Here is a 22,611-nt window from a genome sequence, read left to right on the forward strand (position 1 = left end):
ATAAAACAGAAGTATGATAAATAAGTCAAGAAAACTTCATGTGCCATGTTTTTAATATGTTGGTGGGTTTTATATGGTTACCTTCTGGGATCTTTGACTTGGCTTATAACTGAAGTTTTACCAACAGCTTAAAGGGTAAAGATTAATGAAAAGTTTATAAATATCAAATTGATTCCAAACCAGGCCAAGAAGTCTTGAGTGGGCCAAGAAATCAGGGGTGCCACTGTTTGATGCTTTTCAAGAAGCAGGAATCAAGCCAAATCTATCATTGTATGATATAAGTAACAGTGTGTCTCATTGGGCCAATTCATAATATATTATGTCTGTTATTCCAGAAGTGAACACAAATGCTGCAGTAGTCTTGAAGCATGGCCATGCTTTTACAGGTGAGAATTACATGCAGGGGATATTGGATTCTGAATGTCCATTTTTAGTCTGTGACTGATCTCTGCCCTGCATAAATGAGTCGATGAGAGTGACAGAGGCAATAGAGTGTGGCAACAAACCACAAATAGGATCTAGCAGAGTTGGTGAGAGGACAGGAGGACTTACAGCCAAGAATGTGGAGGCAGCTGACTGTGTTGGAGTGCTTGCATTGGTGCTAAAAGGAAGCCATCTCCAGTATTCCAACACTACATTAAACAGAAAATAGTGATGTTGAGCTTTTGGATTAAAACTGACCATATATCCTTCTGCTGAAGCCCTTAGAAATAGTTGCTTAGTCCATTTGGGTAGTTTGATTGAGATCTTAGTTGGGCAACCTATTTTTTTTTTTAAAAAAAAATGGTTTGCAGAGTGACACAGTTGAAATGCCTTGTTATATTTCTGAGATATGCCAGACACACATCCCTAGTCTAAAACGTATTGTGAGAATTGTTTGTAAATGCTGGAGCTTACATTACCCCAGAGCATTTTTCTATATGTTAGTGATGAGAAAATAATTGGCAGTCCTACAAATGCAGTGATTTTGAAACTGCATTAAGAAATGGTTCACACAAGCCAACCAATAGCTGACATTGAGCAATCGGCATGATAAAAGTTATGAAAATGCTGGGAAGGAAGGGGGGAGGGAAGGAGGGAAGGAGGGAGGAAGGAAGGAAGGGAAGAAAGAAAGGGAGGGAGGGAGGAACTCTGATTTTAATAATCTGGGTCCAACACTTGGCTCAGTTTTCAGTAACCAAGATATTCAAGTGATTCCTGAATTATGAGCCTGCTGAGAGAAAGGGGGAAATGTCTGACTTCCTGGAGGATTTGAGAGAGGCATGAACCCATTCCTGAGAGTGAGGAGAAAGGGGAGGGCAAGGGCTTCGTTTCCCTTCTGCCCATGCTCCTGGGGGCTGCCCAGGCCTTTGCACATGCTGACATGACAAGGGGGAGACAGGTGCAGGGCTTGCAATAGCTCCTCTGAGAGGCAGCTCCACCTCCCTTGCCTTATTTACAGAGCCACCATCTGCTCGATCTAAAAGGAGCAACCATTCAAAAAATGACCTGCTGCTGGAGGGGAGTTGGTAGAGCAGCGGCTGCTGATGCTAACAGGAACAAGGTGGCAGCTGCTGGGCATAAAAGTGATGGAGCTGAAGGGCTGCCGGCTTGACCATGAAGTCGAGCGGGGGTGCTGCATCCGATCTGGAGGAGCTGGAGAGTGGCAGCAGCGAGAGCAGTTCGGGTCGCTCCCTGCCCGGCACCGGGGCCCAAAGCAAACGCAAACGCAAGAGCCCTCGGCTGAGTGGTCACAACAAGCAGAGGCAGGCAGCTAATGCTCGGGAAAGGGACCGAACCCACAGCGTCAACACCGCTTTCAGCACCCTACGCACACTCATCCCAACTGAGCCTGCAGACCGTAAGCTGTCCAAGATCGAGACCCTGCGCCTGGCCTCGAGCTACATCTCGCACCTGGCGAATATGCTGCTCCTACAGCAGCAGCAACAACAACAGCAGCAGCAATCCAGTGGGAATTTGGCTGAGGAGGCCTTGCTTGTGAGGCAGCCCTGCCTGCAGTATCAGCCTCTCCTGCAGGGCAGCCCTGCCTCGGGGAGCCCAAGATCCATCTGCACCTTCTGTCTGAGCAACCAGAGAAGACAGGTAAGGTTGGCATCGGGCTCTCCCTGACCCCCAAATCATGACCCACATGGAGATGGCCACTGCACTACCACCTAGAGTCTAGAAGGTGGCAGTGTTTAGACATCCTTGCCCCACATTTTAAATCAACTTGCTTGATTCAGATTTTGTGCTTTTTTCACCGGCAGAAAGGGGTACCTGTATGGCATGAAGGGAAGGTAGAACTTAATCTTTACATTAACAGCATGCCAAATATCCTAACACAGACAAACCTTCTTTTAAGCGTCTTGGGGTGCCCTCTCATTCTTGAAAAGAGAGTGCTTCTGAGCTCTTTTTAAAGACAGGTAAGGTGTGTTTTTTTTTCATGTGAGCCTTGAATATAGAAATGAATGAACAAAAGCTGCATTTGCTTTCTTTTGTAGCTTGGAAAAGTAACCTTTATGAGTTTTGTGTTCTTTTTTTATAAGCAATCCTTAGATTGTTCAGGTCCTTGAGTAGTATTCTTTTATTGTATTTCTCACAGAGACTTTTTTTATCTTACCCTCCCCTCAAGAGAACTTTAAAAAAAAACAACCTTTTCCGTTTCAAGGTTTACATTAAACAAACAAAACTAAAACAACAAACTTAGCCTTAAAAATGAACATGACTGACTGAAGGTATAAGTAAGGATCTGCAAGTAACACTAACCAGCTTCAATAGATAGATAGATAGATAGATAGATAGATAGATAGATAGATAGATAGATAGATAGATAGATAGATAGATAGATGGATGGATGGATGGATGGATGGATGGATGGATGGATGGATGGATGGATGGATGGATGGATGGATGGATGGATGGATGATAGAAGATAGATAGATAAATAGATAGATAGATAGATAGATAGATAGATAGATAGATAGATAGATAAATTATCTATCTATCATCTATCATCCATCCATCCATCAACAGACAAACATAGATAGATTATCTATCTATCATCTATCTATCATCTATCATCCATCCATCCATCCATCCATCCATCGACAGATAGATAGATAGACAGATATTATTTCAATATCTATGTGTCTACTCTCTCTCTCTCTCTCTCTCTCTCTCTCTCTCTCTCTGTGTGTGTGTGTGTGTGTGTGTGTGTGTGTGTGTGTGTGTCCACACACTGGCCTGATCTGCTCTGCCTCTGATAGAGCCAGTGAAATGTTTACTGGCCACTGGCAACAGAGATGAAACAAATATAATATGTGTTTATGTGTCCTGCTGTTTAATAATGGATGCTTTTGGTCCTATTTGCAGCACAGAGAACGAGACAAACACCTGTCACTTTAAAAATTTTATGGATGTTGATTCAGATGAGCTGCTTGTGTAAATGCTGGACTGGGCACAGAACAGCTCTAGGTAATAGCTTGGCACTCATTTCATACTATTCGTGTTGAAATTGTGCAGTTATTTTGATCTCATTTTAAAAGGCGGGGGCAAAAGAGTAACCATGATTTGTGCTTTGTTTTCCCTTGCAGCAGACCGGTTCCCAGGGCTTTTTTGAAGATGAAATTGAACACGGTGAGGAAAGTTGCACCTGGCGCGGCAGCTATTTTTGTGCAAGAAATGCTAACCCTAAGCAGCCAAGCTGTGATACCGATGCCTCCCAAACTGATGTCACATGATGGAACTTGAGCTTCACAACATCCAGCATCTCCTTATCGTGGAGATTTCAGGCCATCAGAGCTTCTAACCACAACTGAACACACCAAGGAATGGCATGTTTCTCTTTTTCTTTTTTTCTTCAAAGACTCCCTGGCTCCTGCCAGAAAAACCAAAGGTTTCCACTGAGATGGAAGGTCTGTACCCAAATGGTAGCAACAATGCACATGGGGTCCCAGTTTATCCAATCTCAATGTGAAAATGATGCTCCCTTAGGTCGCTCCTCTGATCCTAGGAAACTATTAGCTCCTGCGTAAGCATATCATCCTGTCCTATCTAGCTAAGTAGTCCAAAACATCTCTAGAAAGCATCAGGTTGGAAAAGTCTGCTCTAGCCGGTCATTGGGTTAAAATGTGGGGCTTCCAATGTCTTTTCTTGTTATGGGTTGATCCCAAGCTCACTGTCACATGATGAAAATGGAGCTGGACAGCATGATTTTCTTTAGATTAACTGTGAGTCATATACAGGTAGCCCTTGACTTACGATAGTTCGTTTAGTGAATGGCACTGAAAAAAAGTGACTTATGACCTTTTGTGAACATAACCATCTGCACGGTCACATGATCAAAGTTCAGATGCTTGGCAACTGGCTCCTATTTATGACGGTAGCAGTGTCCTGGGGTCTGGTGATCCCCTTGTGATTCACTTAAAAGCCATGTTGCTAACTGTGGTGAGAAAGGTCGTAAAATGAGGCAAAACTCACTTAACAACTGTTTCATTTAGCAACAGGAAATTTGGGGCTCAATACTGTTCCTAAGTCAAGGACTATCAGATTATGTAAGAAACAAAGAACGGCAGCATTGTAAAGCAATGGAGAAAAGGAAGTAAACCGCTTTTGGACAGCGTAACTTAGAAAAGGATTTGCTTTTTAGAGTTAGGGTTATAATACACTAGCCATGGTGATGAGGACGAGCCTTCTCCCTTCTGTCTTCTCAAGCCTTGTCCTTTGGGAAATATTACACAATAAGGTTTCCTCTTTCCCTCCATTAATGGTAGGAGAAACTAGATATATAATGACTCCATGGCTAGTTCTGAGTAACTACTTGACCCATATACAAAATTTGGCATGAAGACCTGAAGATCAGTAGCAGACATAACATCCAGGATTGACACAGATATATTTGAAAAGCGAGAGTTGTTTCGTGAAGCTGAGAGATGTCGTTGAGGTCTTCCTTATAGCAATAGGATAGTAGCCAAACTATAAACAAAGCTGATATTGCACTATCCAATTGGCTCAGTCACCAGGACCAGAGGTGTAGTCTTCTGAGCTTTTGGACTCAAGCTGGAGCCCATCCTCGGGGAACTTCTCTCTAACAGACACACTTTACTAGAGAGAAGTTACCTGAGGATGGGTTCCAGCATAAGTCTGAAAGCTCAGAAGGCTAAACCTCTCATCCCAGAGACCAACTCTGATTGGATCCTGCAACAATATCCTGGGACACCTAATTCGCTTTCATTCATGAAAGCTGATACTATCCATGTGCTTTGCATGATGCTCTATCCTTTCTCTTTCCTCTCCTTCTCCTTTATGGGAATAAGATTTCTCAACCATCTTTTTGATGGTTTCTCAGCCAGGCTGAGGGTTCAAGTATAGGAGCTTTGTTTTTTCACTATCAGCAACAGAATTAGAAGATATGGGTTTCCTCTACCCATGTATAGATTATTTATGCAAATTAGATTGTTTATTGCCTTGTGTGTTGAACCTTTCCAAAGCTAGGAGAAAATTCTGGAAATTAGCCATATAAGTGTGACCATTTCTATAGTGATTCCTTCCCCCTCAAAAAAATATAGTGCCCCACACTTGAGTCTCTACAATAATTTTTCCAGGGGATGAGCAGAATATATTCATTTATGATAGTTGCTATGACCTAGGGTCAGGTGGTCGCATTTGCGACCTTCCCAGCCAATGTCTGACAAGCAAAGTCAATCAGGAAAGGCAGATTCATTTAATAACCATATTGTTCACTTAGTAACTATGGTGATTTGTTTAATATCCATGGCAAAAATTGTAGTAAAATCGGGTGTGACCCACTTAACAACTGTTAATTGGTTAGCAATGGAAATTCTGATCTCAATTGTTGTTATAAGTCGAGGAAAACCTGTATAATATCCAAGGGTGGACTGCTGGGGGTTTGCAGGGGTTCAGGAGAACCCCTAGCTAAGATTCTGCGCAGTTCAGAGAACTCCCGAATCCCACTCCTGGCTGACCCCGCTCACCCTGTCCCCCCCTCCCAGAAGTCCCCACCCAGCCTGTTTTGGATGCAGGTAAGTGCAGGGCATGCACAGAGGTTTGGGGAGGGTGAAAAACAGGCATCCCAGAAGTTTGGGAAGGCCAGAAATGAGCCCGTTTCCGGCTTCCAGAGCCCAGGGAGAGCAAAAATGCCCACCCCCACACCACGGTGCAGGAGGCCAACTAGGCCACACCCACCATGACCGCGCCCAACCAGCAACCTGGCAGAGAACCCCTTGCTAAAAATTTTGAAGCCCATCCCTGATAATATACAGCTATGTTCCTCCTTTCTTCTACTCATTTTTCCCCAATTGAAATTCCTATTAAAATCCTTTACATTATCCATTCACAAGCTCTGACACAGGTTCTATGGCTCCAGCTCTATGTAAGAAGAGAGCTCTGCTCTTACCAGGGGTGGGATCCAACAGGGTTAACTACCAGTTCGGTGATTTACGAGGTTTGGTGATTTACAATGTGCTTCCCTGCACGCTGCCTGCACGCCCCTGTAAATCGTCATCAGCATGCTGCGTGCAAAGAAGCAGCCTTTCAAAAAGCCCTTTCTTCCTGCTTTTTTAACTGCAGCTGTGCCTCACACGGTAGCTGAAGTTGAAAAATCAGGAAATAAAGGTCAGGTAAGAGCCCAGGCAGGCGGGTGGGCAAAAACATCAGCAGACATAGAACCGGTTCTATGTCTGCTGCTCTTCAGAGCTACCGGTTCTATAGAGGTGGACAGAACCGGTAGAAACCCACCCCTGGCTCTTACCCATTCTTCACATCAGTCTGGCTACCTTGTACCCATTGTAACACTGCAGTAGGAAAGAGCTGAGGATGACCCATTGCAGGTGGGCCAACAATGTCCTCATTGTCCTTCAGAGATGACAATCTCGTGGGAGTCTGTGCTGCTGTCCCCATGCAACTCTGGTAGTGGAACAGCTCAGAGTTTCTCTCCCCCTCTGTAATGCAACTCCAGCTCTCTATCCCTTTCCCACCCCGATAAAAAGACACTGACTTTGCTAGCCTTCTTCTGTAGGAGTTATTTTATATGGGGAAATATTTAAATTTTGATACTTGTCTCCATATGCATGATGACATGTCCAGGCCAGGAACGAATAAATTAATGAAATGGAATTCTAATAGCCTTTTTAAAAGGCCCTGGTTCCTTTCTAATATACGGACACTTCATTCTTAGAGCTGATTTATGCATTTCTAGCAGCTTATATATCAAATATTAAGTTATTGCTTCTACAGATTTTCCATTACTTGTGGCAGGAGCAATATGTGTACCTTTTTGAGTCTCGGCCACAGATGCTATGGAAAGCCTTCATCCAATAGATAGGCTTACAACAAGCCATGTCAATTTAGTAAATAAATAAATAAAATAGCAAGGCACCTTCATATTGAAATGAGCCAAGCATGTCAGAGTCCTCCTTACAACAAAGCTACCTTTAGCTATAAAGTTGGGCCCAAGACTTGTATTGAAGATCCCTTGACAAACTGGCTTATGAAGTAGCTCTTGTGGAAGATGTCCTTTTCCAGAAAGTCCAGTTGCCTCTTGAAAAAGCACCTTTGGGTTTCGTGGAAGATATAGCCAGACAGGAGCAGGCTCGTAGATTTGAAATTGGAGAAGGGCTACATGGTGAGTCACGATTCTTGAAAAAGTGTAGGATCTTTCTAAATTAGTTCATCACTGAAAATGTTCCCAAGCGCTCTTTATTATTGCTCCTAGGTTTCTCCCACATGGTTGCTATACATTATATTTGATGTCATCTCTTTGCTCCTTGTTGTGTAGGCCTGCAGTCTCTGTTTTGAATTAGACTAAATCTGTAAAATAGGTTTTACATTTTCAAATACAGGCAGAATAAACCAAAATAAAGTGGAAATTATTAGAGAAGAGAGTTGGGAAAAGAGCCTCTGAATGTATGTAGGGCTTATGTACACATAGAGCAGCGATGTTTGGATTCCTTTAATATATTTTCAACACCTGGTTTCTTACTTCTGTCAGAATTAACAATCCACCAATTACAGTTTCACAGCATTCGTTAATTTTTAATTGTCCCAGTCAATACTTTACAAGTGGATTCTTGTAAAAGTAATATGCTGTGGCATATATTTAAAAATCTAATTGAAAATTTATTGGTCCTTTTTTCCAAAGAACAATATAAAAGAGAAAGAGATTATTCTTAACTTTAAAAAAAAGACTAAAGCGAATACCACGCATTCAAATTTCTCTATTTCCATCATTATATTAAATAAACCACCAATCTTGAAAACTATGTCTATATATGATTTATATGCATTAATAAAGCTTGAATTCAGATTAATTCCATCTCAGCAAGCTACAAAGATGCCAAAATGACAACACACATACACACACACACATAATGGCATCATTACTCAACTGCCCCCTTTAAGAATAGAATAGAATAGAATAGAATAGAATAGAATAGAATAGAATAGAATAGAATAGAATAGAATAGAATAGAATAGAATAGAATAGAATAGAATAGAATAGCTTTATTGGCCAAGTGTGATTGTACATCAGTACTATGTCTCAAATATGCAGTCATGGCATTTGATATTGTCACACCTATAGCTCCCTGAGCCATAAATAATCATGATGACACACTATTTTTTTTTTCAGAAAGTTAGTTATTTCTCTCCTTCCACCATCCTCCATGCTCCATTGGACATGTAGCTGCCTTATGTGATACTCAGCAAGTTTGTTCACCACCACACAATGTAATTTGTGTGATGTCTGCATACTTATGATGAAGTCACCTAGAATTGGTGGACAAGAGTAGGCCCGCACTCTTTAGCTTTCTACTTAGAGGGGCATATTTCTGATCTAGCACATTTTCTGTCTCCTGAGACTAGACTAGGGGTTGAATATACTTTCTAAGATGTGCAAAGTACCAAAAAGAACATGGACATATTGGCAGGGACATATCTCTGCTTTTTATTTAGCAGGATCATCTAAGCCAAAAATCATTTTGATCTCTGCAAGTCATATAATGGCTATTCACCACAATGAGAATAAAGAAAAATACGGTATCTATTATATGGAACATATTTTTGCCTACCAAGTCATACAACCAAATTCTGGTCATATATCTTTTTCATATGTGTATGTGGGAGTAGTTTTCAACATCATAGGGCTATCATAATGTGAGAGATTAGGACTCTTATATGTTTAAAAACTCTCTTTGATCATTATGAAATAGGAAGTGTGAGGGAACATATTAAGGGATAACCTAGTTCTGTTTCCTTCACCTTTAATCTTAACATGATGAGCTCAAAGGCAGAAAGGATGAAGGTAGAGTATATGTCCTTATCTTGCTTCCAAGTTTCCTATTATCATGTTTCACAAGGGTGACAATTTTGAAAGAAAACAGTTGTTCCATAGATGTAAATGACACTCTATTCAAAAGTGGCAAAGGTTACAGATTTGGCTTCAGTTTGCCTTGATAAAATGCTTCTTGACAGGGAAGTGATACCATCCCCCTCACCAAGGAAGGGAAACGATCCCATGAGGTGCTTCACATGATATAACTATCCTATAGTTAGAAGAGGCTTTTCCATCTGTCGCAGATGGAGACTGTGAGGCAAAACATAGCTTGTTTGCTTTGTATTTATGGGTCTGGGGGGCTATAGGCACACATTATTTTGTGTACCAGCTTCAGTGCAGTGATCTAAATGCATCACTAACAAATCACCCTTTTAGAAACTTTTGCCATCCTATTGGTAGGGCTAAAATAAGTTTTTACAGTTACTGCAATACGCTTTGCTTGAATCGGTCTGAAAATGAGAAGCCTTTCATTGCAATTAATTTTGGTCTTTCACGTGTTCTCAGCATTTATAAATAGGGGCAACATGTCTTGCTAGTTACAGTCTTCCAAAGAAACAATGCCTGTACTTTAAGATTCTCTCTTCTGTGATACAACTTTATTCTGATAACGGCTGGTAAAAATGAAAGGTTGGTAATATCTTACTCCAATTTGAGATTGCATTTACCTAATTGAAAAAATGTACAATCTGGCTCATGGCTTCCACATACAGGGGGGAAAGGTTTACTGCAATCTTGAAAACAAAAATAAATAACATATTCTTCTCAGGTGGGAATAGGATTTTTTTTTTTTTTTAAGAAAAAGCAAGAGTGTTTTATTAATTAAAATCTCCCCTGGGCTTACAGTAGGAGGTGATATTTTTAAAAAGGTAAGAAGTTAAAGGAAGTATGAGGCAACCTTTCTCAAAGCACATATTGGTCACCATGAATTTTATATCTACATTGAACATATTTGAACATATTTTACAATTTGCTGTTCTATGTGATGGGGGGTAGACATTGTACTGCTATAGAATGTATGTGGGTTTTATCAAAAAGGAAGTCACATACAAGGTCTTCCAGCTCTCGGTTTGAATATGGAGATCTGTTATCTAAGAGTGTAACATTTTAGGATATCTTCCTGCATCACGGCTTTGCTGTAATGAATGAAGCTGTACAACACAATGTTGTCTTGAAATCTAAAGGATTATGTACTCTAGTGATTATGTACTCTTCACCTAGGTGCTATCATTTTAAGCTTCCTTCAGTGAACATATAAAAACAGAATTGAACATCCTCTTATAAATAGACGTTAACAGAGTGTATTGTGTTCTGAGGGGGTAAGCGTATGCATTTTTGTACTCACCTGCTTTTCATCTATTTTTATTTATGTTACACCTCATTCAAAAGCACCCAATTAACCAAGAATGTTTATGAATAATATGTTATTACAATATTATCCTGGATCCTATCAATTAGAAAAAAGGACTGTGGTTTTTAATATGTTCTATAAGTTTTCAAACATACTACATGATTTCTTTGTAAATCAGTGAATTACTTGTATCGCACCTCAATGAAAACCTCTGGCATTTAGTATACTTTTAGCATTAATTATAAAACCTACATTAAAAATCAAACTTGTTTGTATTCTAATTTGATAGTCTATCTTAAGATAAAATGTATTTTTGTAACATAGATGAATATTAAAGTCATTTTTAAGACTGCTTTTCTCCGCATATTCACTCTGATGTTGGAAATGTTTTATTAGCTAGAATTCAGAGAGTGAAGTACTGTGGTTGTGGATGTTACTATTGTTACCATCTACCAGAAGAAAAGGAAAAAAATGATTCACAAAATCTCCTTATTCTCACAGAAGATGTGCGTTTCAGGGGGCAGCAATGTATAGAGTAGAGTTGTTGAGGATAACATTTGAAGACCTCCAAGGCCTCTTTGCATTTCCCTGAAGGAAAACAAATAACTGTGGGAAATGTTCTTGCAAGTTAGAAAAGGTTACAATAATGGAGAAAACCGTAAGATAATAGATTATCAGCCCTACAAGTAGTCCTTGGCAAACCACAATTGAGCCCAAAATTTCTATTACTAAGCTGTTAAGTGAGTTGTGCTCCATTTTTTGACTTTTCTTTCTTTCTTAAGAGAATTATTGCAGTTGTTAAGTGTAACATGGTTAGTAACATGGTTGTTAAGGGAATCCGGCTTCCCCATTGACTTCCCCATTGCTTGTCAGAAGGTCACAAAGGGTGATCACATGACCCAGAGACATTGCAACCATCATAAGTATCAGTTGGTTGCCAAGGATCTGAATTTTGATCACGTGACTGCTGCAACAGTTGTAAGTCTGAAAAACGGACATAAGTCACTTCCTCAGTGCCGTTGTAATTTTGAACGGTCACTAAATGAACTGTTTTAATGGGACCTGTATGTAACCTGTATGTAACCCATACACCCTTGGTACATTACTAACATCCAACTTTTAGAACAGGTTTCCTTCATTCCTCATAACCAAACCTACCAGATAGGAATTGCCAGGGAAATCTACTTGCATTGTGCAGGAAAATCGATCTAGGAGATCACTCTTATTAGGTGTCATATATTAAGGTCTCATATATTGGAGTTGTGTTAGAAATAGACTCAAATGGCAGGAAAATAAAATAAACCCACACCGATAGGCTACTACCCATTGTTCAATTTGCATTTGAGCACCGCCATGTTGCTGAAATCCTTTGAGATTCTTTTCTCCCTGAACTGAGAATATGGCTCCCTCCTCTCAGAAATAAATTAAGATCATTCTCTTTTGTCAAGCATTTTGAGAAAAGATGGTAGGGCTGTATCGTCCTTGTTGGGTGCACTTTTAATGCTTTCAGGTGTTTAATCTGATTTTTTTATGAAGAGGTTGGATTATTTTGATTGAGATGACAGTTATGTCAATGTCGCCAATAAATAAATAAGCAAAATTCAGCATTAAAGCACCAAGACTATACAGAATATCCTTGCAACAGTTAAAGATTGATATTGTAATCACTACGAACTGATATTCCTTACCACTAGAGTCAAAATTTTAGGGGGGGAAATAAGTCACTAAAAATGTGAGAGAATAGTTTTGTTGAGAAAGAGTGCAGAGAAGAGTAACAAAGATGAGGTGGTATTCAGCAGGTTCTGATCAGTTCTGGAGAACTGGTAGTGGAAATTTTGAGTAGTTCAGAGAACCAGCAAATGCCACCTCTCACTGGAGATTTTACAGTATCCTTTCCCTGCTACGCCCACCAAGCCACGCCCACAGAACCGTTAGTAAAAAAATTTGAATCCCACCAATGGACTGGAGGCTAAAACATATGAAGAACAGTTGCAGGAACTGGGTATGTCTAGTTTAATGAAAAGAAGGACTAGGGGAGACAGGATAGCAGTGTTCCAATATCTCAGGGGCTGCCCCAAAGAAGAGGGAGTCAAGCTATTTGCCAAAGCGCCTGAGGGCAGGACAAGAAGCAATGAGTGGAAACTAATCAATGAGAGAAGCAACTTAGAACTAAGGAGAAATTTCCTGATAGAACAATTAATCAGTGGAACAACTGGCCTCCAGAAGTTGTGAATGCTCCAACACTGGAAGTTTTAAAAAAGATGTTGGATAACCATTTGTCTGAAGTGGTGTAGGGTTTCCTGCCTAGGCAGGGGGTTGGAGGGTCCCTTCCAACTCTGTTATTATATTCTAATAGAGCCATGATCCAGCATCCTATCCTTCCTCAGATGGTTTAAATTATATTTTGTAAGCACATGATCTTCCATATTCACTTAACTTGTTGGATGCATTTTCCCCCCTTGTCAACACAACAGGGTGTCCCAGTACTCTCTATTCTTCCACCCACAATTACTATCACAGACCAACCTCTTCAAGCCATGCACTTTAATCAGAAGTCTGTGCTTACTGAGCTGGCCTAATAAAGAACAATGATGTCAAATGAAAACATTTGCCTGAGGAAAAGGCCAGGCGGTTTTCAGATGAGATGGGATGAGGCAGCTGTGGCTCCACCTGAAAGAGGACTTTGAAGATGAGCCTTCCGAGGAGAGAAACGTAATGTCCAGAATGAGGAGCAGCAAAGGCACATGGGCACGGAGCCAATAAAGCAAATACAAAACCCTCCAGGCATCAGGAAGCATTTTCTAAATGGATGGATGCATCGACAGCAGACTCGTGAAAAATTCTCTTTATGTATATGGATTTGTACATGTATATGCTGTCTCGTTTTCTCAAGGAGGGACACACACCCACAAGTACAAGAACTCTTAACACAGGTTTTCCGGTTTGTCGGCTTCGCGGCGGTAGGGATTCGCGAAGCTGCGTGATCCCTGCCGCGCTAGCCGTTTTGGGGCTCCGACCGGACGGGTGCGGAGCAGAGCTGCCCTGCAGGGGTAGCTGAAGGTAAGGGGATCCGGAGGAAGGGTTTGGGGTGTTGCAGACCCCTCCCCTGGCCGGCAGAACCCCCTGTTACCAGGGCGGTGCAGCGGCGGTCCGCAATGGCCGCCACAAAGAAGTTGACAACCGGGCAGAAGTATGCGCAGGAGAAGAAGAAGAAAGTTATTGAAAGTGAAAGTTCTTCTTGGTCGACCCAGGGCTTTGAGATTTATCTAATTTAATTCCTGGAAAAGATGGTTTTCTGATGATTTCTTCCACAAGAGAAAAAAAAGCGGCTATTTTGAGGTGCTGAAGGAAAGTTTACTCTCCTCCCGACGGAATTAAGCCGGAAGGGAGAGGATAAAGAAAATATATAATTTGGATCTTGTTGGAGGAGATGCCTTGAAGACTTGAGGACAGAAATACAATCTTAATAAGGCTTTAAAATATAGACTTGGATTCTTTTTTTTATTTGTTTGATACCACCCCTGGAAGAGGAAGGGGGAATTTTGGCTTGCTTGGATTTATTGAGGATTGTGGATTTTGGGATTGTTTTGCCTTTCTCTCGGAATATTTGGTTGGTGTAAGAAGAAAGAGGAATAAAGAAAAGAAAAGATTTATTTATAATGGCTTTCCTTTTTGAAGACCTGAGGGATGAATATGAGCAAACAAAAGCAGCCTGCAAAGATGGCATGGAAAAAGCTTTTCTATTTCTAGAAATGGCGCTGGTCAATTACCAACAGACAATGGAACAGATGGAAAGCGGAAGAAGAACAACAAGGAAGAGGCAGAAGACGCCATCTTCATTGAATCCCAAAACTTATCTAAGGAAGAAGGAAGGAAGAGAGCAAGGAAAATGAAGGACTTAAGATCTAAAAAAACATTTGAGAAAGAGAAAAATATGATGCAAAGTAAATATAATGATAACAAACAAGAGAAAAAGGGAACACAACAGAAGGGATCCCAGCAAGGCAGAGGTTAGAAGAAGAAGGGGGTAGGAAGATTTGGTGGGGGAAGAAAGAAAGGGGAAAGGCGGAGAAAAGCCTCAAAGCTTTAAAATTGGATGGGAGAAGAGGGATTTTTAGAGACAAAGGATGAAATATAATTTTCTGTAAGAAAGATTCTGCTAAGGTACAGAAGATGGTATTGTAACATTTATATTTGAAATAGTAAATTAGAATGGTTTAAGATTTAATAAGAAATTAAAATGTTGAAGTTTTTAATAATGATTGATTTTTAAAATGTAATAAAATATCGAAGGAAAGGAGGATACAATGTATTTAAACATTTTTGGTGGATAGAATGTACCAAGCAGAACCAAATTGGGTATTTGTTATGCTGAATGTTAATTTTACTAACTTAGGGGAGGATAGAAAGGCATCATACTCTGATTAGTGATTTCAGGAGAAATTTTTTTATTATAAGAAGAGATAGAGGGATAAATGAATGGGCAAAAGATACAAATTTAATGATTTAATTAAGATGGATTAAATAAGATAGAAATGTGAAGAGTGATATGTGCTATTATTTTAGCCCATGCAAAGAGAGGTAACTGGGGCCAAGGTACTTTACTAAAAGATTTTTTTTTATGTTTGTTTGTGTTTGTTTGTGTTTTATGAGAATATTGGGGAAATTATTGTAGAAAGACAGGGAAAGATTTAATATGTAATGATTTGTTTGTTGTTGAAACTTTTAATAAAACTTGTTTTAAAAAAAAAAAAAAAAGAACTCTTAACACAGAACATGACTTGCATCAGGAGGTAAACTTAAACCTGTAGTTAAGCAACTATCTATCATCAAAAAAAAAAAAAAAAAACCCTGCTATTACAGCTACTTCTAACCTTTTTACTTACCCATAGGAGCTGTTGTTTTTCTTACTGCTAATTGCTAGGAGAAGAGTAGGGAATTGTTATCTGGATTACAGTCACAGAAAACAACTATTTACAGTAGAGGTAGTCCTCAACGTACGACCATAATGGAGCCCAAAGGTTCTGTTGCTAAGTAAGACAGTTGTTAAAATGAATTTTGCCCTTCCCATTTTATGACCTTTCTTGCCACAGTTGTTAAGTGAACCACTGCAGTTGTTCAGTTAATAACATGGCCGTTAAGTGAATCAGGTTTCCCCAAGGGTTTTGCTTGTCAGAAGGTCTCCAAAGGAGATCCCATGACCCCAGGACACTGCAACCGTCATAAATATGAGTCAGTTGCCAAGGGTCTGAATTTTGATCACATGACCATAAAGATGCTGCAATGGTTGTAACTGTGAAAAACAGCCATCAGTCACTTTTTTCAGTGGCATTGTAACTTCAAACTGTCATTAAACAAATTGTTGGAAGTCGAGGACTACCTGTATAGTAATTCTGTATCCTGAAGTCCTAAAAAGAGTTATTCTTCTTTTTTAGGCTTAATTAAAAAAAAAAAAAAAACTCAGTACAATACAGTAAGCCCTGCATATGTAACATATACATTTGGCCCCTTCTTTCAGCCCCAGAAAGAAGTGAGTGAAGAATTTGTGGTGAGAACAAGAGAAAGGATGCTATTTTGTTAGATTTTTCTTGTATTTTTCTTTAACCGTTTGTTTTCTGAAATTTGGAGAAATGTATAGATGGTATGGAAATGAGTAGGTGAGAAAGTAATTTAACTTTTTTTTTAGTTTACATACAAAGATTTTAACCAGCTAAGAAAAAAAAATATCCTAAAGTAAGAAATAAGTTTTCCACGATAAATTAAAAATAAGCTAAAACATAAATAATGCAGGAAGGAGCCCTATAATAGCCATAGCAGTTTTCTGAATTATACTTCATTATAATACATTAATTGCTAATTTACACTTACAAGTGCAATGAATATTGCATCAGATTTTTGATAGTGTAACTGTAGAATCAAGCTGGATTTTTTTAATCTCCAGATTAGTACACATTATTGATATGGATTTGTGAAGGTTTTGTTTATTGACATACAATCCTTCTTGAAGTTGTTATCACCTTTTTCTAGTGTAATATCCCAGGCTTTGGAATGAACAATGGACTTTAGTAGTACTATTGGTCTATTACTCTATTGGTGGTTAAATTTAACATAGAAAATGTTTATAATCCTTTTTCCTATTGCTTTAATAAAGATTGGCACAATCCAGCACAAATGAAGTATTAAATGAACAATAAGTTAAATGAAAGAAGATTAATCAAATGTTTTATAATTATTACATTTGGATTGCATCAGAGCTTTACTCTTTCCATAAACAATTTCCATCTCTATAGAAATTAAGAAGAAATTAAGAAATTTAGAATTAAGTTAATTATAAGCTATAATTTAAACATTTACTTCTATCAACTTAAATGTTGACCTTCAGAAATTTAATTATAAATCTGTAGTCATCTAGCAATTAAGTCAAATAAGAACTGCAGGAGCCTTTTACATTCACTGTGTGGGTAATATACTTGGCTGGTCTAATAATTGTTTATTCTTTTAATTTTTTTACAGTTATTTTTAATGGACATGAATAGTGCAATGAAAGAGATGGAAAACTGAAGTATTGGTGTTTATTAACTAAACTCTTGTGCTGTTTTGTAGTTCCTTCTCAAGGAGTGCTCTTATTAATCTACTTCAGCTTTGGGCTTCCTAATATTGATATTGTTTACTCTTTCTAACAGGTCAGGTTGTATCTGTTGCAACCCCCAATGAGATATTGCTCCCTTCTACACAAGTGTAAGCCTTCAAAGGTCAGCAGTTAAGTCCAACATTTTGTTCAAGTATGGAGAGGTATAAATAGAGGGTAAAATGATCATTCTGCATGAACAGGTGATGTGTGTTAGCCTTCTGAGGTCATTACAGATGGTACATACACAAACTCAGTCCATGCTAGGCACAACAACTGATTAATATATTAATAAAAACATTAAAAACACAAAGTGGGGATATTGGAACTCCACAGATTTATCAAACAGTTTGTGTCATATTATAAAACGTCATAAAACATTTTCTATGGTCAACTTCTGATGTTTGACTGTGCTATACAGCTCAACATGGGCTATTTTTAAGGCAGATACATTCCTGACTATCTCCCTAAATTTTTAAGAACTTTACCAAGGTAGGCAGTACATTAGAGGATCTGTCATTGTTGAAGCTATTGAGGAATCTGGTAAGGAAATAACTCTGAAATGAGGATCCAATGGCTCATGTGTTGTCCTGTTTCCATTCAGACCCAGACTGTAAATTTAAATATGTTTCTTGGCTTCAATATGTTTGTTTTTCCTTTCCTTTTCTCCAAGGTCTTGTGGTGCACTATGGTCAGAAGCAGCTAGGTCTTTCTACAGGTAGGCCTTTCAACTTATACCATAGAACCCAAAATTTCAACTGCTAAGCAAGTCAGTTAAGTGAGTTTTGCCACAGTTTATAACCTTTCGTGCCACAATCGTTAAGTGAATCACTGCAATTGTTAAAAAATACAGTTGTTAAATGAATCTGGCTTTCCCATGAAATTTGTTTGTCAGAAGGTTGCAGAAGATGACAATCACCTGACTCCAGGATGCTACAACCATCATAAATATGACCCAATCCATATTTTGATCATATGACTATGGGGATGCCCTTATGGTCCTAAGTGTGAAAAATGGTCATGTCATTTTTTTCAGTGTTGTTATAACTTTGAACAGCCACTAAAGAATTGTTGTAATTCAAGGATTACCTGGGTTTAGATGAAGTTTCCCTTTCCTCTTTCTTCTGCAACTGCAAATTACTTACTTGCAAGGCTGCCATTTTTACCATAATTTAAAGTGAATGTGGAATGAGAATCAGAGAAAGGCAATTGATACAGAAATAGATGAAACCTGGTGGGACAGAGAAATGTTACAGGACTTAATGAGGCTTTTTGAAGACCCAAGATGTACAGAAGGTGATATATTCCTTTCTTCATCAGCTTCAATCTATCTGTAGCTCAGTCCCCAATCAACACTTTTAGACATGATATTCTTCAAAATTCTCCAGAAGGCACTCACTCTCCTTCTGTTATTCTGAAGTGCCTTGGAGACAAATGCCAACTGTAAGCCATCATTCTGGTCTGAGGATCCAATCTGCCGTCTTCACACTGAATTCCCTGGCTAGGGTAGCTCATGATCAACAGTATAACAAGAGGTATGCCTAATTACTTAAAATGGTACATCCTAGTTTCTTAAGTGAAATGTACATGCAAATTCTATACAAAATAGAATTGCTCAGTATAAAGTGAGCTTTGGGGGACATAACAACATGGTTTCAAATGCTTTCATTTAATAACTGAAAAGATCAACCTGGAAACCCCATAAAGAGGAGACAGCGACAAGACAACTATGAGTGCTTTGTGAGATCAATTACCGATGCATTTCTCTAAGTCTCCTTTCAAATCATCTAAGCCACTAGCTGTCATCACATCATGAGCCCTGAATTCCATTTATCTGCTGTAGTTACTGGCAATAAATCAGATACTGGATTCATGTCCTGTTTCAAAGGATTCCCTTAACCACAAAGGGCTTGATGTGTTGTTAGTAGAAACCGAGGTATGTTTACTGAAGCCAGCTCTCTTTGCAGAAAGAACAAGCGGGAAATGGCCCATTCCTGCATCAACATTACATCAAGGTTTTTGATGGAGCAAGACTGGGCCTGTGTTTAATCCAATCCAAACTTTTGTTTTAAAACATAGCTCTGCTGTGGTACCCATAAAGTCAACAGTGGGTGAAGGTTAGAACTTCCTTGACCAGGGATGGGATTCTACCTGGTTGGTTCAGTTCTATATAACTGTTTGTTATGATTCTGCCCAGTTCGGAGAACTGGCAAATCACACCACTGGTTGGCCCCTCCCTGCCCCTCCCCTCCCTGCCCACTCACTCCTTACCTGGCATGCACGCCATCCAACTTTCCTGCATTATCCTAATTTTTGGTAAGTTGCTATTTTTCCTTTTATTTTCCTACCATCAGCTGTTCTGACTACCAGCTCTCCTGGGAGATTTAGATTAGCTAGAAAGCAGGAAATCATTGGATTTCTTGCTTTCTAGCTAATCTAAAAGCAGAGCTGAACCTTCCTTAGGAATAAAGCTTCTATTTTTCAGTGCAGACTCAGGAAGCAGATTGCAGAATGGTAGATCTCTAAGTGAATCTGTGATTCTGTGAGCAACTCAATCTGCCTGCCTGCTTTGCCTGGTTTTGGGTAAAAGTTGCTCTTTTTTAAATAAAAAATTCAATATTTACATAATGGTGTGTTCTGAGTTAATTTTGTGAGTTTGCTTGCAAACAAATTTTATGAGTTTGCCTGCAAGCAAATTTTATGAGACAGACTCAGGTAGCAGAGTGCAGAATGATAGATTTCTGAATGAAGCTGTGATTCTGTGAGCAACTCAATCTGCCTGCCTGCTTTGTCTGGTTTTGGGTAAAAGTTGCTCTTTTTTTAATAAAAAGTCAATATTTACATAAATATTTACAATATTTACATACAAGCCATGTCCACCCAGTCACGTGACCACCAAGTCACGCCCAGTCAGCAAGCCACATCTGCCCAGTCACATGACCATCAAGCCACACTCACAAATTAGGCCACGCCCACAGAACCGGTTGTTAAGAAATTTGAATCCCACCCCTGTCTTTGACATTATGCAACATGACTGAAGAAGGTGAGGGAGAGAGAGACCATGGGCTTCCTATTTGTAGAGTGAATGTAAAAGTATATTCTTCACACAGGAAGAAAAGCTATTTAAAGACAAATCTTTTGTGCAAAAGAGCAAAGAGCAAATGGAAAGTGTAAGCATTTTTTAAAACTTCTACTTTGTACATTCTTGCCCTAAATAATGACTTTTCAAGCATACTATTTGAATCATCTCAGAAAGCAGCCAATTCCGGCTGACGAAGAGAATTTCTGCAAGAATACAAGAGAGCTCATTTTTTGTGTTTAAGTAGGCTACTTTTGTCCATTACCAGTTCCACACAAAATAGATTTTATTGAAACAACCCAGTTACATAAAATAGCATTTTAGTAGAATTTTTTTCAAAAAAAGTATTGTAAGTCAAATAGGTAAGAAGTTGAGTGGATGACAATCAACATTTCTATATGACTGTGTGTGTGTGTGTGTGTGTGTGTGTGTGTGGTATTCAGCTTTGTTCAGGTATTTTCCCACGTCATTATAGTTGTGCTTTTAAAGTTGTCGCAACGTTTCGGCAGAATCTCATCTGCCATCATCAGGCTTCTGTATTGTGTTCGTCTGTGAGTCAGACTTTTACAGTTGTTTCAGTTTTAAATTTGGGGCTAGCCTACTGCTGTGCCAGAATGGTTTTTTCTTCATCCTGATTGGTTGGGAGTCTTGGTCTGTGTTTATTGGTCTTGGAGTTTGCTGTGTTCTGCTTGATTCGTGTTTCTAATATCTTCTGTCTGTTTTGTGGCTTTTTTGTGTCTTGATTGGCTGGCAACATTGTGTTCCTGTATTGGAGGCTTTTAGTGCAGCTTGGCTCTGAGTAAATGGACGGCTATCATTTGTTAGGAAGCTTGGTTTCATCTGGGTGCCTGGTTGGGGTGTGTTTGAGCTGGAGGTATCAGGGAGATCTGTTTGTGCTCAGGTGTTTGCCTGGCTAGTGGTGTGGAGATTTTTTTGTTTGTGAGTGTAGGCTTCCAAATAATTGACAGTCTGGTGGAATCATCTCTTCTATTCATGCTTTCAGGTCTTTTTTTCAATCTCTATGGCTTCTCTGATAATTCTGTGGCTGGGGTTTTCTATAGTGGCTAGGGTTTTGGTGCCATTGAAGTTGATATATATATAAAAGATAGCACTTCACATGCACAAATAGCTTGGTGCCCATCCCCTTTCATAGTGCATAGAAAATACAGATATGGAAGCTGGGTGAGACAAAGAGTGAGATAACAGGCAAGTTCCTTTGCATGGCTTTCTACTGTAAATGAAAGGCATATACTTGAAAGGGCACTTAATACGATCAAATATTTGTTGGCAATTCTAATTCGCTCTCCAGAAAACAGCAATGTGCATTAGTCAAAGTTTAAAGATGCTCTCTCTTGCTCCTACTATCTTTTTCTAATCCAATTTTTTTTTCATTTTCAAATACAATTGCTACTATTAAAATATCACACTTACTACACATTTTGAAAGCCATATGTCCGAATATACTTAAGATTCTAAACTTTTGCTGGTAATTCAATAAGGATTTTGGGGAAACTGAGATTGTTACAGAAAAATAATCCTTTATATTATACAAATATTATAATCTTTTTTAAGAGAAGCACACAACCATGTATGCAAGAAGCTGATTTTTATGTCTTTATCACGGATCCTTTGCAGATACACGTATATTGAACAACTACAATTATAGTTTTCTTTCTTTCTTTTTTAACAACAGGCATGTGTCACATGGAGTGGGAAATCCTTTAATCATCTCATCTGGTACTAAAAATCTAAAATCAATAAATCAAATATTTAACCATGTATCATTTTTAAGTAACATCCAGAATGGATCTCCAGAAATGGTTCCACTGTTTGCCTAATGACAAGACATTGGTTTTCCCAAAGGCATGATGAGATTTCCCAACAAAAGTTTGAAAAGAGAAAAACAAAATGAAAAATATCAGGAAAGGAATGGACCTTCAGTTTTTTTAAGCACATTTTTTTCTGGTAGTACAGGTTTTAAGCAACTATTTGTAGAATCTAAAACATGACAGTGAAATAATAGAACAAATCCATGATTTTAGCCTTAAGCAAACTGAAAATAATTTCCTAAAATTTTCAAATGGAATTCAAATGCATGCTGCAGTGCCTGATTGTATTTTACAAAAAGTGGAATAGCTTGTTTGAAAGACATAATGGAAGCTCGAGGTGTATTTAAAGAGAAAATAGAGTTCTATTTTAGCTAAAATGGGTTTATAACTATGATG

At 38.9% G+C, this 22,611-nt stretch overlaps 1 protein-coding gene across 11 annotated transcripts in view; it reads left to right on the forward strand.

The window, feature by feature from the left end:
• Positions 1-1,441: 1,441 nt before the first annotated feature.
• LOC113415914 (transcription factor 15-like) overlaps positions 1,442-22,611 on the forward strand; it is a 28,780-nt gene continuing 7,610 nt past the window's right edge. For 2 of the 11 annotated variants that reach the window (XM_087950088.1, XM_087950089.1), the window contains exons 1-5: positions 1,442-2,082; positions 3,573-3,893; positions 13,154-13,612; positions 15,453-15,472; positions 17,981-18,025. In XM_087950088.1, the coding sequence (XP_087806214.1) occupies positions 1,597-2,082; positions 3,573-3,719 (633 nt within the window). In that variant the 5' untranslated portion in view covers positions 1,442-1,596 and the 3' untranslated portion in view covers positions 3,720-3,893; positions 13,154-13,612; positions 15,453-15,472; positions 17,981-18,025. Of the gene's footprint in view, positions 2,083-3,351; positions 3,454-3,572; positions 3,894-13,153; positions 13,613-15,452; positions 15,473-17,362; positions 17,432-17,980; positions 18,026-18,627; positions 19,822-22,611 lie in introns of those variants that run through there. The other 9 variants (XM_026673520.2, XM_087950091.1, XM_087950083.1 and 6 more) reach the window with 8 other exon arrangements.

This window comes from Notechis scutatus, chromosome 1 (genome assembly GCF_049901735.1).
Source record: "Notechis scutatus isolate UNSWTSFEM ecotype Mainland chromosome 1, rNotScu1.2, whole genome shotgun sequence".
NCBI lineage: Eukaryota > Metazoa > Chordata > Lepidosauria > Squamata > Elapidae > Notechis > Notechis scutatus.